This window comes from Antedon mediterranea, chromosome 2 (genome assembly GCF_964355755.1).
Source record: "Antedon mediterranea chromosome 2, ecAntMedi1.1, whole genome shotgun sequence".
Classification (NCBI taxonomy): Eukaryota; Metazoa; Echinodermata; class Crinoidea; order Comatulida; family Antedonidae; genus Antedon; species Antedon mediterranea.
The window spans coordinates 11732508-11756100 of NC_092671.1; the positions used below are offsets into that span (position 1 = coordinate 11732508).

The 23593-nt window shown below is 32.4% G+C and overlaps 1 protein-coding gene and 1 long non-coding RNA gene across 2 annotated transcripts in view; both read right to left on the bottom strand.

Annotated features, from left to right (window-relative positions):
* LOC140040427 (cilia- and flagella-associated protein 410-like) overlaps positions 1–9893 on the bottom strand; it is a 36811-nt gene extending 26918 nt beyond the window's left edge. Inside the window, exon 1 of the mRNA XM_072086349.1 lies at positions 9546–9893. Within this exon, the coding sequence (XP_071942450.1) occupies positions 9546–9625 (80 nt within the window). The 5' untranslated portion in view covers positions 9626–9893. The remainder of the gene's footprint in view (positions 1–9545) is intronic.
* A 9298-nt stretch (positions 9894–19191) lies between these two features.
* LOC140039649 (uncharacterized) lies at positions 19192–23376 on the bottom strand. The gene is made up of 4 exons (XR_011842540.1): positions 23127–23376; positions 22250–22333; positions 20729–20837; positions 19192–20139 (listed from the first exon to the last, which is right to left on the bottom strand). It is a non-coding gene; the product is annotated as an uncharacterized lncRNA (long non-coding RNA).
* Positions 23377–23593: the final 217 nt, after the last annotated feature.

Here is a 23593-nt window from a genome sequence, read left to right on the forward strand (position 1 = left end):
GGCAAAAATGAACATCCCGTACCACTTCTTTATCATTTCTCTCTCTTGAAAATAGCTATTTGATATAGATCCTAATGCTACAGTATAGTACATGAAAGTTTATTGACCTTTTATCAAATCTTCTGTTCTACCTAGCTAATAAAGTACATCTACCATAGATAGAAATTAATACAACCATCAAATTAACTATTGTTATGAATAAACTAAACACCTGCCTGTCCGCCTTATGATTCATCCAGAGTTTATTAAGGAAACATCCATTAAATTCCATGATTCATTCCGGAAAGGCTCCACCCAGGAATATTAAAGCATTGATCCAGGCAAGCTACACACTTTAATTACACCACCACGCCTATAATTATTATGTGTAGTTCATTGTCATTAATAAAAGAATTTATTTTTTCAATTCACAAGTACTGTGACAAACAATTGCTTATTGTCTCAAATGTACTACAGTATTTTCAATGCATTTTCATTTATTAAAATTAATTATTTATATACAGTACATACACACTGTATTTGAATAATTAACTATGACGTGCAACAGGCGATTACTAACAAAGACTTAAAATTGCTGATGAGAAATCTTGGTAACAAAGGATTCTTGGTAACTATTACATTAGTTGAACAGCATTATAAAATTACATTAATGATTCTGAATTTTTCCACAAGGCGATAAATAATATTTGAAACATTTTATTTTAATTCTCATTTGGTGATATTTTCTTTCAAATTTATTCTTAACATCAAATATCAATTTAATTACAGTATTTTAAAGAGTTGCTACTGTAGTGCAATGCTTTATACATGGACGAATATGCTAGACGTACATAATGTTCACGCAGAACACCAATTTTTGATGGGGAAAAAAAATAGGTCGTTGTCAGGTTTGAGTATTAAATGTCATGAAAAGGTTTACAGGTTCATCAGGAAGCTGTGCTACTGTGCTAGGTATTATTTGATCTTTGATAACGAGGAGCGAAGATGATGCTGATTGCCAATTTATACAAGTACTGGTAATGATGTGATTTAATTAAGAATGACAATTAACATGTCTGAGAGATGAGAAAAGTAGAACTTGATGAAAGACAGACAGTACACTAACACTTATGAGTCACAGATTAACGAGTCGTGTCTTTTGTCCAAATAATGATTCAATCTTAATAATATACAGAACATAACAACATTACATACAGTAAATCACTCGGGGATTTATGTCGATCAAATTATGTGTGTGAACAGGAGGTTGATTCTTGCAAACTTATATCAACAGTGAAATAGCGAAAACGTAGGTTTCTTCACATTGAACAATCAATATCTGTAATCTACTAATAAATTCCCATGTGAAAATGATGGTAGCATGTTTTGGCTATCTATACGATATTTGATTATTAAGTACAATTAAGTACATGATCAAATATGGGTGTCGTTTATAATTCAACTCAATTTCTTTTATTTCGGAAATTTTTCATCCCCAAAAAAAAAATCGCAAACTCTAAGCTTAAATAGTTTAACTTTATTTCTATTACAACGTTTTTTTGACAGCTACAAGACAGGACAATATTAAGTACTGCTGATGCTCCAGAGTTTGCAAGTTATTGCCCACTACAGAATTCGGGAACATTACTTAATAAACACAGGAAAGGGACTGCTGAAACTTTTGATGATTTGAAGAGGAATTTATACAACCCATTCGTAAAATCAACGATTTGTAAACTGAACGTTCGTAAAATACACGTTTTACTGTACATTGCGCACCAAATTTAAGCAATGCTAGACTTGAGAATGCTCTTCACACCTCTTACAACCAGTTCCCAATCGCTTCACAGGAATTATTTGATTATGAGCCTGGCATAATGGGTATCCAGTCATACAGAAACATAATGCAATATATCTGGCTATAAATTGCCAACTTGAGGATTGGGTTGAGCGACGATACTCAAAGTTCTATTAAAATGTGTGTAGTCAAAAAATAATACAAGATACACAATATACATTAGCTTGGCGCATGCAACGTCATACTCCAGACGTAAGTAGCACCTACAGTATGTACGCTGTACGCTGCATCCTCAATGGTCATGCAAGAGGTGTTGCCCTAAGTATTTTTTGTGCATCTACCTTTTCCCAATAAGGTCCAAGAAAGTGAACAATAAATAGGTGTTGAATGATGATGAATTTCTATATAAATACAACTTTTCAGTATTGTAGATAATGTACAGTATAATTTAACTCATAGTTCCTGTGCTTATAGAGTAGATATATGTGGTTATGACTATGTTTTCATCATAAAGTTTGTCATTTAATTGGCGTTGTGTTTGATTCTAAGACATCATAAATAATCTTTTGAAATCTAATGTGTGCAAATATCAAATGTTTTTAATAGGGGTATACACTCTTTGAATACAATTAAGTTCTTTTAACCATTATTAAATGCCAAAGAGTATTTTAATGTGTAATTTTCATTCCAAACATGAAATAGCCAGTAGGTACAATAGTGGCCTGAAGATGACAGGTATTATAATGCTTGACATCGTGTCAACCATAAAGCTGATTCTCGACTTGTACAGTTACAAAGTATAATACAGTAGGCAAATTCTGTGATACAGCGTCACATGTACAGTATCACATACATTAATGCATACAGTAGTATGTCATAAGCCTAAAATACACTATAGGCACCACGTGTGATACATAGTACTGTACTGTATGTGACATACTGTATTACAGAAATTGCCTATGATACTGGACAGAATGCCATATGTGGGGATACACTACAGAGAATCGGGGGGAAAGAGTTATAACTACTGTATATTGTGTAGTAACATAACAATTAATCTTAATGTTTTAAACTGAATTCATAATTCCAAATGTCAAACTATTTTTTTATATTCCAAACTGAGGAAACATGAACAGTATTTTTTTGTCTCCTTTCTCAACAACCATGACATGAATAAACTCGTATTATTGTAAATAGCATTCTAAAAATAGTCATCTTTTTAGAAAAATGTGCTCAATCTGAAAACAACATCTTTGCAGTAGGTGATGACAAACAGAATGTGTTAATGTCTGACGAAAATCTCATGGGGGAAGGAAAAAGCAAAACATTTTTGATTAATAATATTTGTTGTCTTGAGAAAATTTCCTAGTTAATGACTCCATAGTGTTTACATGCTTTTTTCTTTATCAGAGTTAAATTCCGGACTATCAGAGTTACACTGCTGCTAAGCTTGTTTTGCATTCAAATGCAAAAAATACACTGGTTAAAAAACATCCAAGATTTATTTAGCTCTAAAACCTACTGTATATTCTGAAGTTGAAGTTAGTACTGTACATCAGAAACAACTCTGAAATCTATTTGAGTATCAGAGTTAACAATGCAGGCTGTTATCCAGTAAACACTAAAGTATTTAGCAAAATAGATGGCAAAATGTTACTGTACTACTGTCTACACTATACCATATACCATGATAATGTCATATCACTACCATATTTAAGCATATCACTACCATATTTGGGCACATCACACTTTTTTTTGTCACATATGTAGAGAATAATGCTGAGCACCGGAAAGCTGATATTTCACAATATATTTGAAAGAAAATAATGTACATGTTTGACCTACTTTTAACTAGAACAAGTTTTTTTTAATATCAAAAGGTTTAACATTGAATTATACTGTACTGTAGGTATTAAAGTAAGCACTAAAATACTATACTGTAAATTTTAACTCAATGTTTTTTTATGAACATTACTCATTTCGCACTAAGCATCTTAAATAAATTTAGAATTATATGACCTACATTTATCCACTTTGAAATAATGTCACAGCTTATGAATTTAGAGCAATAGACACAAAAAGTAACATTTTGGATTTATTTGCTGTAAATCCTCTTTCTTTACATCAATAAGGAATGAAGAAGGATAATCTAATAAATCCATGTTTCTACAACCATATGAACATAATGCTTAGAAAACCATTACAATGATGATTCAGAAGCTTAGTGCAGTTAGACAAATAGATTAAAAATGCTCAGATTTCAGCCAACAAACATACATTTCTGATAAAATTTACACTAAATCAGAAAATCTTCATTTTACAGTATAGAACAGGCAGATAGACAAATTATTTAAGAAAATATTTCTTAAATTTTATGAGAACAAAAATAAACAAATCTTAATCATATTAAATAAGAAAAAAAAGTATGGAGCGAAACTAGTTGTTGAGACTTGACAATGTAAAATAAAAAAAAAGAAATAAAACCTTTATTCTGAAAAATTAACTAACTGTATAAGTATAATTACTTATGTTTAGGCTGAAACGCTACTTAGTATCTGGATTAAAACATGCTACCTACAGTACAGTATATCTGGATTAAAACAAACTTTGTGAATACTGTATAAGTCGTTTAAAAGTACATAATTGTCTTTACCTACAGGTTAATTCAATGAACACTTAACATTGTACACTACAGTACATCAATCAGAGTGGACATACAATAAACGTGTTTAACAATACTTTTGATCGGACCAAAGATACAGTACACAAATCCCTGGAATGCATTTTCAATACAAATTTCATACAGTACTGTATCTAGACAAAGATTTTTACAAAAACTATGTAGGTCACATACTGTTATCTTTTTAGATTCTTTAGTTAATGAATTTTTATTTCTGCAGTTTAATGAGCCATATCCAATAAAGAAATGTGCAGGAACGGAAGAAACATTTCTCTATGGTATACTGTAGGCAGGTTCTTTTTAATCTAGTTGGATGGTAGTGAGGGAATATACAGTACAGTAGATACTTCATTATTCTTGTCCACTGAGGCTAGTTTTTAAGTTGAAGAAAAACCAGGCATGCATATAATATGATTAGCTTTAAAATGTCACTAAAGCTTAAAAATATAATGCTTGACAAATACTTTAAGAAGAAGGAAAGGATGTCTGTACTGGACTACATGCCATCCAAGGATCAATAGGACAAGTTCTCTCGCACTTATTTTTTTTTCGCTGGACTACATGCCATCCAAGGATCAATACTGTAGGACAAGTTTTCTCGCACTTATTTTTTTTTCGCCGTGGCTAAAGATATGGTACCGTATCCTAACTTTCGTTTGCATAAAGGTACGGTAAAATTGCATTACTTCATAATCAGCCAATGAGGTGCTGGTATGTGTGACGTCATCGTATAAGGACTTGGGATTCTTTTTCATATCGCGAAAACAGTGATCAACCGGCTGCTTAACATTTTCTTTATTATGCTTCATTTATCGCTATTATCTCCGTCGTGTGACAAAACTAAATGTAGCCTAGGCCTATAGTCCATGGGATTTAGCTAAAAAATGACCCTTTTCTCACACAAATTGCAAGAAAAAATTTTTTTGATGAAATGTGTTCTTTAGACCCTACTGAACACATTTATCAACGTTAGGACATTTTTCGACAACGGGAAGTAGCCTAATTTGCATAATTAAAAATGGCCGCCATTTTTAATAACGTACTCTGTATCTTGGAAACCGCTAGTCACAGATACTTAATTATGGTGTCAAAATCGTTAGAATATATGTTTTTATATTCACTTTATTGAAAAATTTTGTCCAAAAATGAATGGAAGTGCTATTTCTAACATTATTGACCTTTGACCTTGAATTCTCATATCTCAGCAACCACTAATCGGAGATATACAAATTAGGGCTTAAATTGTTCAGAAACTACACATTTATATCCAGTCTAATGGCATGTTTTTGCAAAAAATGGCGGATTCTAACATTACTGACCTTTGATTTATCATATCTTAGCAACCACTAATCTGAGAGACACACAATATGGCTCAAACTATTCAGAAACTACATATTTATATTTAGTCTAATGGCATGTTTTTGCAAAAAATGGCCGATTCTAACATTATTGACCTTTGAACTTTGCACTACATAAAATTGCATAACTTTGAAAATATTGTACATATGAAATTATTTTTAGTGTCAAATTATTCAGAACATACATGTTTCTATACAGTCCAATGACACATTATGTCCAATAATGACCTATTGTATGGTTATTAACATTTGAACTATTGAAAAGGATTTTTAAACCCGGAATCTTCTTCATGTAGGCATTCATTAGAACATGTGATTTGGCACTACTTGTTTAGAATATGGTGGTAATTTAAAGTGCATGTAACCAGTTGATTTAAATTAAATTTAAAAACTGAAAATATTCACTTAAAAAAAAAAATATTAGACTATATATACATACATTATAGGTTTGGATTATTAATACATTTTTAATTCGGTCTTACATCTTACTCAGGAGAAAGTTGGTGTTGACACTCAGAGCCAACAAAAATGTATTTTTTTTAATGATATATTGTACATACTTTAAATAGGCCATGCAATTTTGCAGGTTTATTAACGTTTTTTTCAAGTTAGTAATTTATTTTTTGATCATATTAAATTGCCATTAAATGGCATATTAAAAAAAAACAAATTTCTAAAGATTATTTAGTTTATATTTTGCTAAGGATAGCATCACTATTAAGGGCATTCTTTTAGGTTGAAACATAGTCTTATTAAGAAGGCATTTTCTACTAATAGACGCATTGTTGACAACTGGAATTTTAAAAGATCGATGTTAATGCAACATATTTAGTTTAGTTTAATTAATTGGCTATCGAGACTCATAATTAGGCTGACCACCACTTGCAATATTTTCGCCGTATACAGTAAAAACCTCAGTTTCTTATGGAATTTATTTATTTATTTCAATAACCGTACTACAGTACGACTACTAGTGGTGTATAGTTTTTAACCTTTTATAACTTGTTTTTGTACTTTTTTTACGTGAATGTATTGTGTATGTACCATGTTTCTATGTGGTTTCATTTTTACCATTTTTTAACCATAAATTTTAATGCTTTTAATATAAATATCTTGTAATTCAGCTTCAGCTGCCGAAAACGATAAGAAATAAAATAAACAAACGTGTAAACTTGTATTGTAGGCAGTTTATGGATGAATGCAATAGTTTATGCTTATAAATTTAATGTACCATGGCCTACTTTAAACTAAACATAATAAGTCAACGTTGCAACTCTTACATTTTAGAGTGCCAAATCACATGTTCTAATGGATGTCCACATGAAGAAGATTCCGGGTTTAAAGACTTTTCAAATATAGTTCAAATGTTAATAACCATACAATAGGCCATTATTGGACATAATGTGTCATTGGATTCTATAGAAACATGTATGTTCTGAACAATTTGACACTAAAAATAATTTCATATGTACAATATTTTCAAAGTTATGCGATTTTATGTAGTGCAAAGTTCAAAGGTCAATAATGTTAGAATCGGCCATTTTTTGCAAAAACATGCCATTAGACTAAATATAAATATGTAGTTTTTGAACAGTTTGAGCCATATTGTGTGTCTCTCAGATTAGTGGTTGCTAAGATATGATAAATCAAGGTCAAAGGTCAATAATGTTAGAATCCGCCATTTTTTGCAAAAACATGCCATTAGACTGGATATAAATGTGTAGTTTCTGAACAATTTAAGCCCTAATTTGTATATCTCCGATTAGTGGTTGCTGAGATATGATAAATCAAGGTCAAAGGTCAATAATGTTAGAAATAGCACTTCCATTCATTTTTGGACAAACTTTTTCATTAAAGTGAATATAAAAACATATATTCTAACGATTTTGACACCATAATTAAATATCTGTGACTAGCGGTTTCCAAGATACAGAGTACGTTATTAAAAATGGCGGCCATTTTTAATTATGCAAATTAGGCTACTTCCTGTTGTCGAAAAATGTCCTAACGTTAATAAATGTGTTCAGTAGGGTCTAAAGAACACATTTCATCAAAAAAACCTTTTCTTGCAATTTGTGTGAGTTAAAAGTCTAAATCCCATTGACTACTATGTCTGTTATTATTGATAGGCAAAAACATGTTGATTTTAATTCTAGAATACAGAAATTTACCGTTTCAAAAGAGGCCTACTACGTACTATAACCATGCTATAGCCTCGGTATATTAGTTTGTTTGCCAGGCTGGGGCCAGCTGCATATGTGCGCTGATTTCTGTGACTAAGAAATGGGGCTAGGCATATTGTCTAAATCATAGTATTTGAGGGCCCCTTTATTGTCCGCATTTGCTTTTTGTTTATGGTCACCATCTGTAAACAAAGTTTATTAAAAAATATAGGCCTAAATAGGCCATTTGGAATAAAAATAAAACCCTCATAGTAACTATAGGCCAATGGACGAATGAACTAGACGCAACACAATTTCCAACATTGAATTATAATTCCTTTACTTCTAATTTGGCTATCAACATATTTCTACTGTAGTGTAGTGTTTAATGTTGTATAATGAAATAATATTTGAGATTGAGTGCATGATTTAAACGCTTTATGTAACGTCCACCAACCACATGATCTTGCTCTATTACTAAATACAGCATCGACGATTCTGGATTCAACATTACTAGGTCTAGCCCAGAGGCTGAGTCACAGAATCATCAGCGCACACATCCATGCAGCCTGGTGCCGCCGATAGGCATTCTGTAACAGGCGCGATATGAAAAAAAAATCCTTATACAATGACGTCACACACGTACCAGCACCCCCATTGGCGGACTATGACGTACCTTTAGCAAACGTAAGTTAGGATACGGTACCGTATCTTTAGCCACTGCGTTTTTTTTTCATGTAGAAAAAATACATTTTGTGCATTTATTGTTGTGATCTCTTTTGTGTGAAAAGGTGTTGAATTTGTTTTAAAATTATGTTATAACTTATTTTTTTAAAGTGGTTGATTCCTACAGACTGCAGTTTTGCCAACAGATGCGGCCCAGTGAAGCAGGAGATGCCAAGGGGTGTACTGTAGGTTTGAGAAGAGGAGATTGGTGTAAAAACTATGGTAGAAAAAGGCACCGGATCTGTAACAATTTTGTCCATTTTTCTGAATGAAAGATATTCAATGAGTCAAGCATTTAAATTTTTGTAAAAACTATTTAAATTTACAGTGGATATCTTACAGAACTAGGCAAGTTAGTTTCGCTGATAAATGAAGGAGACAGCTATACTTTATGATTATTGATACAGTATAAATAAATTGTATTTAAAAAAGCAAACATTTATAAATCATGAAATTCTTAATCCACTACCTACTACTCTCCTTATTCAATATTATTTTAGCCTACTAGGCACAGATGTAGGCCTAAGGCCTACACTTGTACAATTTACAAATTTAAAAATTCAGTAATATACGAATAATTAATATATTAAAACTAGGTCTATCTGCTTTTCTTATAACACTGTAGGAGGCCTTAAACAACACACACAGTGATAACAGAAATTGAAAAGAGGGCAACATTAAACAAAAATTCAACAAGTGTTAAGTCTAACAGAAGTACTCTGCTCCTGTCTCACTCTCACAGTCTGTCAAAAATTTATAATCATCACGGTCAACTAACAGTAAATGAGAGAATGAAAAGTATGTTTCTAAGTTTAATTTATATAACTAAAAAAGGAACTTACCAGCAATTGAGCTTACGAACATTTTCCAAATCCGAAGCTCGAGCCCTGGCAAGGACGAGCCCCTCGGTAAGCTTCACCATCGTTCGTTTGTCGCGTTCGGCCTTTTTCCACTGCAAAAAAAGTATACTGACTGATACCTAGCCGCCTAGCCTATTCAAATCGGTAACTTTCTTTGCAAAGCGTTGTTGAAATTTATGCTAGAGTAAACAAAATGAACTTTTAGGGAACCACCAGACACTTTAATTGTCTAGCTTTTGCACGAATGTCAGCACAGAAAAATTAATTCTTGCCTGAGTATAACTTGACAACTGCAAAGTATGAACTCAAGAGTTGGTTTTCGTTGTTTCGAAGACTCTCTCTTCACCAAAAATCGTTTTAACTATAGGTGGCGCTATAAACAATTTTTAAAAACTTGAGGAGACAAACCAAAAATAGCAATCAATTTAAAAATTGTACTTGTATAATAATAGTAGGGTTAAGGTGGGGGAGGGGGGGGGGATAGGCAGGAATTTGCTCAACGTTTCATTGTATACATTAAGCAAAATGTGGTCTAATATTAGGTGGTGGAAATAAACTTTTCTGTACTACTATAAATCAAATTTATTAACGTAAATCATGGAGGTATAAATCATGGAGTAAAGAATTACTCCATGTATAAATACCTCCATGCGTAATTTGCACATTAAATTCATTGTGTGTAGTTTGGAGAAAAAGGACTTATAATTTGAATTTAATTGTATGGGTACTGAAATAGAATTGGTTGAAGGAAAAGAGTCGTGATCTTTATAAATTGGCGGTACCGACCAATAGTCTTCTTTTATTAACAAGGCCAACAGCCATTAAGTCGCGTGCTACACAATGCATGATACCGGACCGACAGACAGACCGACAGACCGACAGACAGACCGACAGACAGACAGACAGAGAGACCGACCGACCGACATAGTGAACTATACTGACCGAAATTACTGAACATGTTTAAAAATGTTGAAATGTTTAAAAACATTTATTTTTTTTTAATTTACACGTTCGTAGCCTGTCACTTTCGACGTGCTCGTATAACGTAATTTCGAGTTGAAAAGTAAGTCAAGAAAACAGAAATCGGGCAAAAAGAGTGCGCAATAACATTTAACGCGCAGTGCGCGCGCAAAAATATGCGCACTCATGGCAATTTTGTAAACGCTTAAAATTGCCTGAAAAATGTACTCTTATTTCATCGAAAATAAATTTTGAAAATGTTAAGCGCGCGTACGCATGCGTTACATGCGCTATACACGTAATTGTATTGCCATAATATGATGATTTATGCCCTGAAATTTATGAGTACCAAATTTTATTTAATTGTGATTCATGGTTGTGAAGATATGATTACAAACGTGATTTCGTTAAATCGTGCTTAGACCGCGTAATTTTTTATTGCGCACCGTGAAGACATAACCACATTGATTCCTGGCCATAAGGAATATACTGTGAAAAATTGACCTAGCTAGATTAAACTGATATCAAGATAAGGTCAGAAAGCGATAAAACGCATAGTGATACCGGACCGACAGACAGACAGACCGACAGACAGACCGACAGACAGACAGACCGACCGACCGACATAGTGAACTATAGAGTCGCTTCCACGCGACTAAAAACCAAGCTACAGAGTATAAGCTATAATCTTTCTCATAATCATCTTTTTGGTGAAATAGTAATGCGCCATCATCGGTGAGTTTGTTTACTGTGGAGTGGTCATAAGAAGAATTTTCACAACTACTGAACACATCCTGTTGGTTGGAACAGCAAAAAAATGGCGTTGGCTAGAATTCTGCAAATTTCAAGACGTAATTTTACAACTTCTTTGGTCCGTAGGGCTGGTTATGGAGAAGGACCTGGAAGTGTAAGTTCAATAATGAGATGGATATTCATTATTTTGATTATAGATTACTCGTATTCGAAGCAAAAACTCCTCACTCAATTCAATCAGGCCTCCTCCTTCACTGATTATTGGCTACCATTCTTTCTCATGACTAAAATTATACACAGGGGCGATAGTTGGCTCAACACCTTTTAATGAGGCTTTCGCAGCTCAGCTATATGTGGCCTAGGTCGATTTTAACGATTTTAGGGTCCGTGCCATTCTAATGGAACCGCACTATGGCCGACTCGGCTGAAACATTTACGAGGCCTTCCTTTTCAGCAGTATTTATTTTTATTATATTGATATTATTAATATTAAATAAATTATTATTATTAAACTAAATTTGATTTTTTAACAGAATCTTCCATTTCAAATTGAAAACAAGTGGCGGCTTTTAGCAGTGATGACAACATTTTTTGGTGCTGGATTTGCAACACCTTTCCTACTTGTACGATTCCAACTGAAGAAGCATTGAAATCTAATAATAGAAATGTAGAAAAAGTAGGTTACATTACAGTACATATAAACTTTAAATGATTTATTTTTGTGCTCTTCGATCCAGTCCAGCCAGTCACTGTCTTCTTTGCTTACAAATAACACCCAATATTTTTCTTGAAGACTTGTTTACTGCCTTTTACCTGTTCAGAGAGGTAATTTGCATTAACACAGGTGGTCTAGTTAATTTATTTGTGCAAACCAGTCATATGACGAAAATAGAAATAAATTATGGTTATAAATTATAAGAAAATAAAAAAAAAAGAATATTGCAAATAAAAATAAACTGGTATTATCAGCTTTGTGAACAGGGAAAACAAACTTTGCAACACATTCATCTGGCGCTACATTTTTTTGAGTATTTATAAACATGTTGCACTTAAATTGATTACCAGGAGTTTGCGTGTGTTTACAAGATAAATTATTTCTATAAATAAACACAAATCAATTTTAAGACGCAAAAAAAAATTGATGATTACTTTTCAGCAAAGTTAATTTGAAATTTAGATTAGATTGATTAAATTAAAAAGAATAAATTAAAGAACACATTGTCGTTTGCAGTTAATTCAAGGTAAAATATTAATTGGTTAAAATAAAATAAAAAGTTTTTTATATATTTGAGAGTGCTTTTGCTAGAACTACTGTAATACATAGTGATGATCTTCACTACACACCTCAAGGTAAAAATTGCTACAATATTTTATGTAACCATTTTATCTTCTACTAGTAGCTAAATATTTACTGAATAATAATATTCTAATGAAAAGGGATTGACCTTACAAAAGCATAAGACATTGAATTTATTTTAAACCTATTTAATCTAGGTAAATTAATCATCCAACACCTAATTCTCACTAGTCTAATTACTTTTATTAATCGTTATCATATATACTGTATTACAACAATACAAGGGGAAAAAACGGCATTAATCAACCATTATTATAGACTCTTTGCCTTCACAATGCAAGTGTGTGTGTCTCTTATGTGTACTTCTGGCGTATATATGTGCAAGCATGTATGTATGCGCATGAGGACTTTGAAAACTGAGTTTTATGTAATTTGACTCATAATAAAATCCCTATAAATGTGGTTTTTATTTAAACTATTTGTATAATTACTACATGTCAGATTTTAGGATTACAGTACTAGAATAATATGGACCCTTAATGAAGCAAGCTCTAATTCCGTTTTATTCTATTTTGTAAAGCAATTAGTAGGGAAAATTAATTTTGTTATTTATTTCTTGTTTATTTTACTCTGTATTTTGTAACATACACATGTAAAGTTCCGAATATCTTCCTATTATCGATTATTCGTCCGTTAAAATCAGAAAATTGATTTAGTCTGTGGGTTCAGGTGCACCCAAGATAAATTGTGGTTAGATTCATGGAAATTACTACTGTATGTATTTAAGGAAATCACAGATTTTGAAAAAAATTTGGTTTTTCCTGTTTAATTTTAAAATAGAATAAATACATGTTAGTACTACCCAAATCATGTTTTATATTTTTCAGGTTAGAAGTTTAGAAAATGTTTTTAAAAGAAATTGAGTGTATGAAATTACCAATCACAAACTGTTTACATTGGAACTGTTTACTTCTTGACTGAAGTCACACTTGATGCTTCTCATCTAGGCAGCATGGATTTTCAATAACATTACGATCACATTTAGAAATTCAACCAATCAACAACCAGCTTTTGTCCATGAAAACCGGTTTGAAGTTTTGATTATAGCAAAAATAGCAACTAACTAATATTTAAAAAACGTAATGTAATCCCATGGAAGATGATTGGATTGTTATAAAATTAAAAGAGCATTAATGTTTAAAATGTTTAGTGTATGTGTTTATTATGTTGTCAAGTAATTATTTAGGAATATCAGGTTTTCTAATCAACTTTTTAATTATGGCGCCCAACACAATAGAATAGATTAAATAACATGTTTTTGAAATCTTAAATTTATGAGAAATTGCGAGAATGATTTTACATAATCCTTGTAAGTAATCTTGAAGCAAAATTGTAAACACACTGCCGCTAAACACTGTAGTATTAAGTAACAAAAGAGTGGCATACAACTTGTAAAAACCAGTGGCTGTATTCATCATTCACACTTGGTGACAGGGGTGGATCCAGGAAATGGGACTTTCACGTTATTATAAATGTATTAAAAATTGATATTTTGAATATTGAAAACTGAGGTACTAGCCTATTAAAGGGTGACATTTTGCCCATAGGCCAATTTTGAGTAAAAGCGTCACAACAGGGCGCTTCGCGCAAGTCAGCGTTTCCACATGGCATGGCATGGCCACTACCATTTTTTGACACATCACACTATTTTTGTCATACTAGTTTTCAATAAAAAGACAAATACAGTTTGTATTTCGTTAAAGGGCGGTTTTTTTTTAAAGCTTTATTGAACAAACAATAGTTTCTACTATGATTTGTCTTTTACAAACCATTTTGTCTTTATTTATTAGGTATGGCATAGACCTTATCCATGGGTATAGTGTGTCGCGGCTGACACACCAATAGGACGTATAGTTATGTACATCATCTTTTTCAGGTTTATATTGGCCGCTTCTGGAAATGTTTGTTTTCTTTATAATACTGTATTGCCAACTATCAAATGAAAACTAAGAAGACATTATACTATTTGTTTTCCCCGACAAAAGGAAGTTAGGCCTGTATTATAACTTATTTATAAATGTTCGAAGAAATAAAAGCTATAAGATGATCATCAAAATGTTGATGTGCCAAATATGGTAGTGATATGTATCGTGTCTCCTAGGCTATATATGGACATAAAGTTTGAGAGTGTAGACAGAGAGTCTGTTTAATTCCCTAAGTGAGTGAGTGGCCGAGCGGTTAAGACAATGGAACCGTAATTACGCAGCCATAACATCGACAGGGTTTCGAGGCTCACGCACTCCATGGTTCTGGTGGTAGAACGAGTCTTCTCGAATAAAGACTATAAACCGTAGGTCCAGTGTACACATCTAGCTCGTGTGCACTTTAAAGAACTTAGTACATCTTTCGGGACGAGTAGGGGTTTACCCCGGTGTATTAGTACATCACAGCCACTGATTATAACTGGGCCCTCTGGGAGACCAGTCTTGCTGAAGAGGTTACCCAGTATAAATATATATTTTAATCTATTTCAATCAATAAACAGCATGTTTTGATATTAACCTTTTTTGCCAGATTGTATACAGTAGTAGTGGTTTATTATTTATAGGCCTAAATAATTTAGATCTTTAATTTCTAAAGTAAACTTTAGTCTAAAGCTCTGTCTACATTATCAAACTTCATGTGACAAAAAAATATGAATGATGTGCCCATATATGGACAAGATGATGTCATATCACTACCACATTAAGGCATATTACTACCATATTTTGGTACATCACACTTTTTTGTCAAACTATTATGATAGTGTAGACAGAGCTTGACCATACGTTGCCAACATAATTGTTTAATACAACCATATGCACGAATGTACAATTACAGACATCCGTAATTGTTTTAGTTAAAATTACCAGAGATTTTAAACCGGTAATTTACAATTCCGTTGTAATTTTGTATACAAAACCGTAAAAATAAAGTTTCAAGGTCGGGACCGTTACAGTATAATTACGGTGAACGTAAAATTAGCGACATCTCTTACAGTGTGGACCTAGGTCCATGGTTGCGGTGATGCCCTACCCTAATGTGTACTTATATATTATTATTATATTATCTAGTTATCGCCTATCGTTAAATCAGCTAATTCTAGATTAAAGTTCTATTTACACTATCAGTATTGATAATTTGACAAAAAAGTATAATGTGCCCAAATAATAATGGTAGTGATAATAATATGACGCCATCGTATCCATATCTCAACTGAACAGACTTGAATAGGCATAGGCAATAAATGTATTCTTTTTGTCTAGCAGGATTGATCCCTTTAAATCTTGGTTTAGAGACGCAACGCAAGCGAGAAGGCTGGTTTCCTGTCGACGTAAGAAGTCGAATTTTGCAACGACTCTTGCGTTTCATACGTTTCTTACGTCTCTTACGAAAGTTGAGAAAAAATTGACGTCGTTGACGTTAGTCAAGATCGTGTCAGGCCGTAGAGAAACATCTGTAGTTATGCTGCTCCCGAAAGTTGAAATTTTGGCTGTGAAACACACGTCGTATGCTTACGTCGATTTTAGTGTTGTTACGAAAGTTGAAATTTTTTTCTTTCGTCGGTCAGATTTATGACGTATTTGAAACAACATCTATGATTGGTGTTTCTTTTTAGAGCGGGTTTTATCATTTTTCGCGCGAAATGTTGAATGTTGTTATTGTACCTGTAGCTACTCAGTGTCAGTGCAGCACACCAACATATTATTTTTAGTAGATAGGCTAGGCCCTAGTATTAGTAATAATACTTAATTAATACTGTACTAATAGGAATGGATTTGACCAAAATATAATCAAACTAGCCTAGGAGCCAGGCTAATAGGCTAGGCCTATGCACTATTGTATGAACCAAAATATGAATTAATTATTCTGGCCTTAGTAGGCCTAGCCTTAAATAGTTTTCAAAATTAAAAAACGGCAAATCATTTCGGGATTCCTATTATTATTAGACCTACCTATGGGCCCAGGCATACCATACTCTAATCGAGCATGAGATAGTACTAACGCAGTAAGATACCCATTATTTACCTATAATAAGAATAAATTTGACAAAACAATATAAATTATACAAAATCAAGCAAACATTTTTTGTTAAAGTTACATAATAATATTATATTGCTTACAAGGGCTTTCTATATCTTATCTTGTTGCAAATGTTCATTATCGCGACGTTTCTACCGACAAATAGAACAGAAGAATGTCGGTTTCAATGCGGATTGTTTATTGCACGTCCATAAATAAGAGTATTATATTTTGATATGAGTTGTAAACTTCCTGATTAGAACAATATTATATTGAAACTACTGTGCATTTGTAAAGTATGTACATTGTACAACATCGTAAAGTGGGCTAAAATTGTAGTAGTACGATAAATACATACAAATGTTATTGTCCGGCTATATTTCACTGTAAGGTCATACACATTACGTCATAACTCTTGTCGCTCATTGGTTGCTTGTTACGATTGCGCTTACGTCTCTTGCGAAAGTTGACTTCAAGTCAACTTTCGTAAGAGACGTAAGAAACGTGACGCAAGGGCGTTCATTCAAGCGTAAGATAAAAAATCCCGGTTTCCTGTAAAATCGGAAGAAAACGTCGTAACGCAACAATTGTTAGGTCATCGGTTTCCTGTAAAATCGTTTGTCGTTACCATTTTTCTTACGTTACGTCGATTTTATAAATTTTCGATCGTAATCGGTTTCCTGTAAAATCCGCATTTCTTACGACAAATCGACGTAGTCGCAACAAAAGTGATGTTCTTACGTCGACAGGAAACCAGCCTACACGCAAATGTTAAAAATAATCCATCGCTTGAAATTGGTAAAATCTCTCTTTCCTCTGCGTTACGTCCTTGTGTTGCGTGTATATCGGGAACTTAAAAGTTTGAATCCCACACTCTATAGGGCACAACGAAGGACGTAAGCGCTACACAAGCGAATTGACCAATGACAATCGACCGTTCGGATTCCGTTAAAATTACTGACGTTGTGGTTTAAATCCTTGCGTTGAGTCTAGTGGGAACAACCTAGCTTGAGAAGAATGAATATATACCACGGACCTTAATGTTTAGTTCCATGATGTAACGCATCAACTTTTTCGATTCCGCAAATACATTTACCTACATTTTAGTATAGAACACATCCTTCGTGCGTATGGTACACGTTAGGACAGATGTACAGGAAACCAGAAATCCCATACAGGATTGCTTCTTTATTATACCAGTGGTATATATCAATTAAAGTAGTGACGTGTCTTTTCTTTCTGGAAAGTACAGTACAGTACATTGTTATTATTGTTATTGTTTATCGTGTGTTGTGTGTTGTGTGTTGTATTTTGTGTTGTGTGTTGTATTTTGTGTTGTGTGTTGTATTTTGTGTTGTGTGTTGTATTTTGTGTTGTGTGTTATGTTATGTGTTGTATTTTGTGTTGTGTGTAGTGTGCGGTTGTTTGTTTTTTTGTTGGTTTTGTTGGTTGTTGTTGTTGTTGGTTGCTGTTGTTGTTATTGTTATTGTTATATGCCACGATAAGGAAATCTAAACAAAATCTATGCTATTATAATTTGTCTCTAATTAAGGGGACCGTTCATGCAGTTATAATTAAACTGAACAACACTAGTTTTGTTACTACTTTCTCTGGAATTAAAAAAAAAATGACTAATAATTATAATTAAAAATAGATGATCTTTCCTTATATCCATTACCTGTCAGTCGTAAAATGTATTTCCTATTGAGTATTATTAAGTTTGTAGAAAATGTGATATAATAATTATAGCTGCAGGCCACGCTTGTAATTTGATACAAGTTATCAATTTCACTTGGATGAATAATAAGGCGCTCTGAATAATCCGGTGGAAAAGATGACCTATTTGCCGATTGTCATGATAATGATTTTCATTAATCAATGGCAACATTATAAATAAAAGGCACTGTGAAACCAAACAAACCATTCCACATTGAAAGAACAATTATGTTATATAGGCCTAATAGTCTTGATTGATGGTTCATGAAACTCCATAGTTTCTAGATTTCTCAAATTAAAATTTAACAAAGAGTTATCCTCCTACGTGTTATTAAATGTTTATATTTGATTGAAAATTAACTAACATTTTCTACAATGGACATATTAATCAAACTGATTGTGGACTATTATAGTTTGAAGTTAGACATTGTGCCTTTGCAGTTTTATTCATTTTTAAATCAGAGCAACAAATAATGTAATATGTGGATAATGATAAAAATAATTCAATAATCATCAACACTGACTAATAGTAATAATATTTAACAATTTAAATAATAATTTTTTAAGCATTATCGGCTTTGCTGACTACGACGAATGCAACCAAATTTATTCATGAAACGTTTATATTAAGTATTACGCATGAATCTCGATTATGATTTTGGTTGTTTATACTTTTCCTATCCTTTTTTAAAAAACATTTATTTGTTGTTTTCATCCTGTGTTTCATTTTTTTATTATGTGTTCTTGTTATTTTATGACGTACTGTAATGTGAATGTAAAGCAAGGTGAAAGTCGATAAAGGAATTGAAATTGAATTAAACGATACGACTGTAATTTTCAAATTTATTTTTTTATTTATTAGTAAGCATTTTAGTTGAATAGAAAAAATCTATATATAATATATTTAGATAGGAATTAAGGACCAAATTTGTTGTAACATTTCTCTCTAAGGTAAAAAAAAACATCTCTACCTATACACTCGGTTATATGTACTGTATCTAAATTTCTCCGATGCTGTATTAGCAAACATTCCATGATACTGGTCACATAGGCCTATAGTATAATGTGGAGATGGAAAACTCTGAGAATCAGATCGCCTCAACCATGGAGGAAATTTCCTCCTTGCTTTAACGGTCACTATTGTTGTTTCCTGAGCCGAACCCTTTGACCAACTTTTCCTTAAGGTATGATGATATGACTATATTTGCATATTGTAAATTAAATATATATGTATAAATATTAAATAAAGGGTTGAGAATCATAAATCTGCATTGGAGCTATACGTGCTAATTCTCTGATAAGTTACTTTTAACAATTAATTTTCTATAATTTAAACTTTGATGTAATATAATACCAATGTGCATTGCTAACTATAAAAAACTAAAATTCAGCGGCTGCCAAAACATATCTATTTGTTCCATTATTGTTATTCCCAATACCCAAAAATACATGCTGTATTGTAAATGAGAGCAGAATTTAGTGAAAATATGTTTTATTTACAGATTTAAATCTAGTTCAGTATTTAACCAACATTCTTAATAAAGAAACAGGCGAACATGACTCTGAAATACTTGATACTCTAGTTTATAATCTTATAATATATACATAGTGATTTAATGTGACGCCGCTCTGTGTGCAAAAGACATAAAACTTTCATCTAAAGTGTAACTGTTTAAAAACGTCGCGTTGCTATGGTAGAGTTGTCCTCTTCGTTGTACAGTAATGGACAGATGATTAAAGTCGGTGATGTTCTTCCAGCTTTGCCTCATTAATGCATTGACCACAAGACTATAAGAGTAAAAATGAATAATAATTTAGTGATTTAAAAAATATATATTATGTAGACTCTAATTATATGTAACTGGTATTGAGTTAGAATACGCGTCTGGACGCCGTCGAAGACATATACCACAACAAACTGTTTTTCTTTAAATGCCGCGCGGTGGGTATAAAGTAGGCCTATACATTATAGTAATAAGATGTAGCCTATATTTCGCAAGTGAAGTACAGTAGTATTATATATATAGTATAGTATAATATACAGTATTCGTTAGTTGTGCCTATTTTGATCAGAAGACAATTAATAGAACCGGTAATAAAGTATATCTGTAATTTTGTCACATCTGGTATTAAACCATATATTACATTTATAGAGTCAAAGTAGTTTTTTCAGTGAGAACTCGCAAATTACCGTCGTATAGATAGTAGGCCTAGTTCATCATTCTCATTTGAGTGAGTCTTAATGAGTGGAGTAGAAAATTAATTTAGTTAGACAACCTTAGTCAGGATTGAACACTAGACCTAGGATGGGAAGTCCCTAACAACCAAGCTACAGCTCCACTACTAACTGGTCTATATATACAACGTTTTGGTATACCTTTAACTTCATACTGGTCTAGTATTAAACCTACTTCTACATATGTGCAAACACAAACTGTAATTGCTTATGCCATTACATTTAGCAGAGCAAGAGACTGCTCGTTTTTCTGAAAGAAAACATATTGAAAATAATTTAAAAACAATTTAATCAGTATTGAAAATATAAGTGACAATTCAACCGTTTTCAGAGCAATAATTTAATAATTTTAGAAATAATGATCAACAAATAGATATTATAATTTTGTTGATAAGAAGAAAGATTGGATGTTTGAGTTGTCAAAAATAACAATAAAAAAAGAACATTACACCAAGAAATTACAGTAATAGGTTATAATTGTCTTTTGGAAGTGCTTTCCTGCATTTGGTCTGCATACAGTAAATTCATCGTTATCAAATAATTAAAATGTGAAATTGACAATTACCAATACCATTCAATACAATTGCATGGTAATATTGCCTATACATTGCCAGCCTGTGTTCAATAGCCGAATTTATTATATTCGCACGATTTGAAAACGTTGGTTTTGCGCATTTTTATCCATGAGCGCGCAACAAATTATTCTAACGCTATCTTTCATAAGACCTGGATTAGGCCTATAGAAACAAACTCAGTAATCATTAAAAAAAATCAAAAAACAGATGAAGACAAAATATTTTTTAAAATTTTGTTTTGCGTGGAAATGCATCTTATTTTCCAAATTGCTGGAGTTACAAACAGGACCATTTTGAACGCGTCTTTTCTCATTAAGCCATTTAAACGACGGTCGGGGCTTGTAGAGAATCGAATTGATACAGTAAAATGTGTATTTTATTTTGTATTGGATCTGACAGGTTATATATAGCCTAGCCAACCATTCGAGTTTGTGCATTAATATGTTAAATATCGCCTTCATTTCAAGGCTTTGGTTTTATAATGTAATAATCATTAGTCTTTTAATAAAAATGTATATTTCCTTTCAAGGCGCTTTAAAATCAATTTATAATTAATCTAGTTATCTCAAATGTCTCTTGTATTTCAGTTCTTTTGACTCATGTGAAACGAGGTTACACCACACATTATCACCATGCAACATAGACTTTCATTGTATAATACATTTGGGGTTGATTTTCCTCTTTTCTGGGCTGGTGGGAGGGGGTGTAGATTGAGGGTGATGATTGAGGGTGATGTGGTTTGAAAATCTTAAACCTCGTGAGAAAATTTGTCATGAGAATAAATACTGGTATCTGACAGGGTTTAAACCTAGGACCCTCGAATCGGTAAAGCCGAGCTCAGCTACCAAGCTTCATAAAATATAATGTCCAAATTTCCAGTAGGCCTAATAACGAATTATGCCTAATGGACAATTTTAGTACTGTATGTTATAGGCTAATCATGTTAAACGTTACTGATTTTGTTCAAATTCGCTCTTTACGTTTTATTCATTTTGGTTTAGTTTTTTTACTGAGCTACAGGTAGTGAGTACCACCGTTACAAATAATAAATATAAATAAAAAATTGTAAAAAATTATTAAATCTCACCTTTCACTGTTGAACATTCATCAAAACATTTGACGTGATTTGCTCCTGGCTTCAACAAACATGGTAGTAGGTTTATACATTCAGCTAAAACAAAATCAAAATATATAACATATAAAATTAAAGCATATAAAGTATATTAATCTCAGTTATTAAACGCCATTACATAATCCAATCTTTGGTATACACGAAGGGAAATCTTGTCTATAGTCAAATAGAATGACGTTTTCAGAAAAATGGTCAGGCTTAACGACTCAAGCTTAATTACATCGTAAGTGTAGTCTAAAGGTCTGTCTACACATCAAACTTATAGTTTGACAAAAAAGTGTAATGTGCCCAAATATGGTGGTGATATGCCCATATATGGTAGTGATATGACATCATCATGTCCATATATGGGCACATCACATTTTTGTCACATAATTTTTGATAGTGTAGACAGAGCTTAAGGTTTACGTTTTTAGAGTTTAGACTGAGCGGCAAGAGATGTCTTATTATGAAGAATGTTTATTTTCTCTTCATATTGAATAGTCAAACAGTTTTTCCTAAAATGGTTTAAAATTCGAACTACATGAAATTATTTTGGATTTATTTATCTCCGTCTACGAATAATTCTTTGTATGTTATTTTTCTTTTAAATTATAAATATTTAAGCATACACTAATACAATTCGTTGTCAATTCTGGAAACATTATGTATTTTTCGTAAAGAACTTCATCCGGTACAGTGTGTTCACCAAACTGAGTGATGATGATGATTGCCGTATAGACCTATTTAATTTAACAATGGAGTGAAAGACGTTCATTGAAACCCTTATATTTTTTTTACTAAATTACAAGTGACTTTAATGATAAATTACAATTACATATAGATGACCTACCTGTTGTGTGGCTGAAAGTGACGAAAAGTACTGCTAAAACTAGGCCAAAGTGAAGTATTTTTATTTCCATGGTCAGTATCCCGGCTTCTTCAATATTATTCTTCAAATATATAAATTTGCTTGCTACACACAATTTGCAGTTGATTTCACGTAGGTAGTAGTAGAGAGTTTTAGCTAAACACACCCGATGCAATACCCACTCGTTATGAAGACATCGGAAACAAACAGGAATGTTTTATAGGCTGACCAACTGATCGAGGGTTTGGCTAACTGTTTGATATCCATTCATTAAACTGCTTAAATTGCTAATTGCTTGGTTGTAACATTTACATTAACAATATTCATTTTGGAAGGCCAATCTTAGAATATTTTCACTTAATTTTATTCATTAAGATTACATATTTATCATGGGTGATCATTAATGATAATAACGGTACATAAATATTTCATGATGACGTCATGAACAA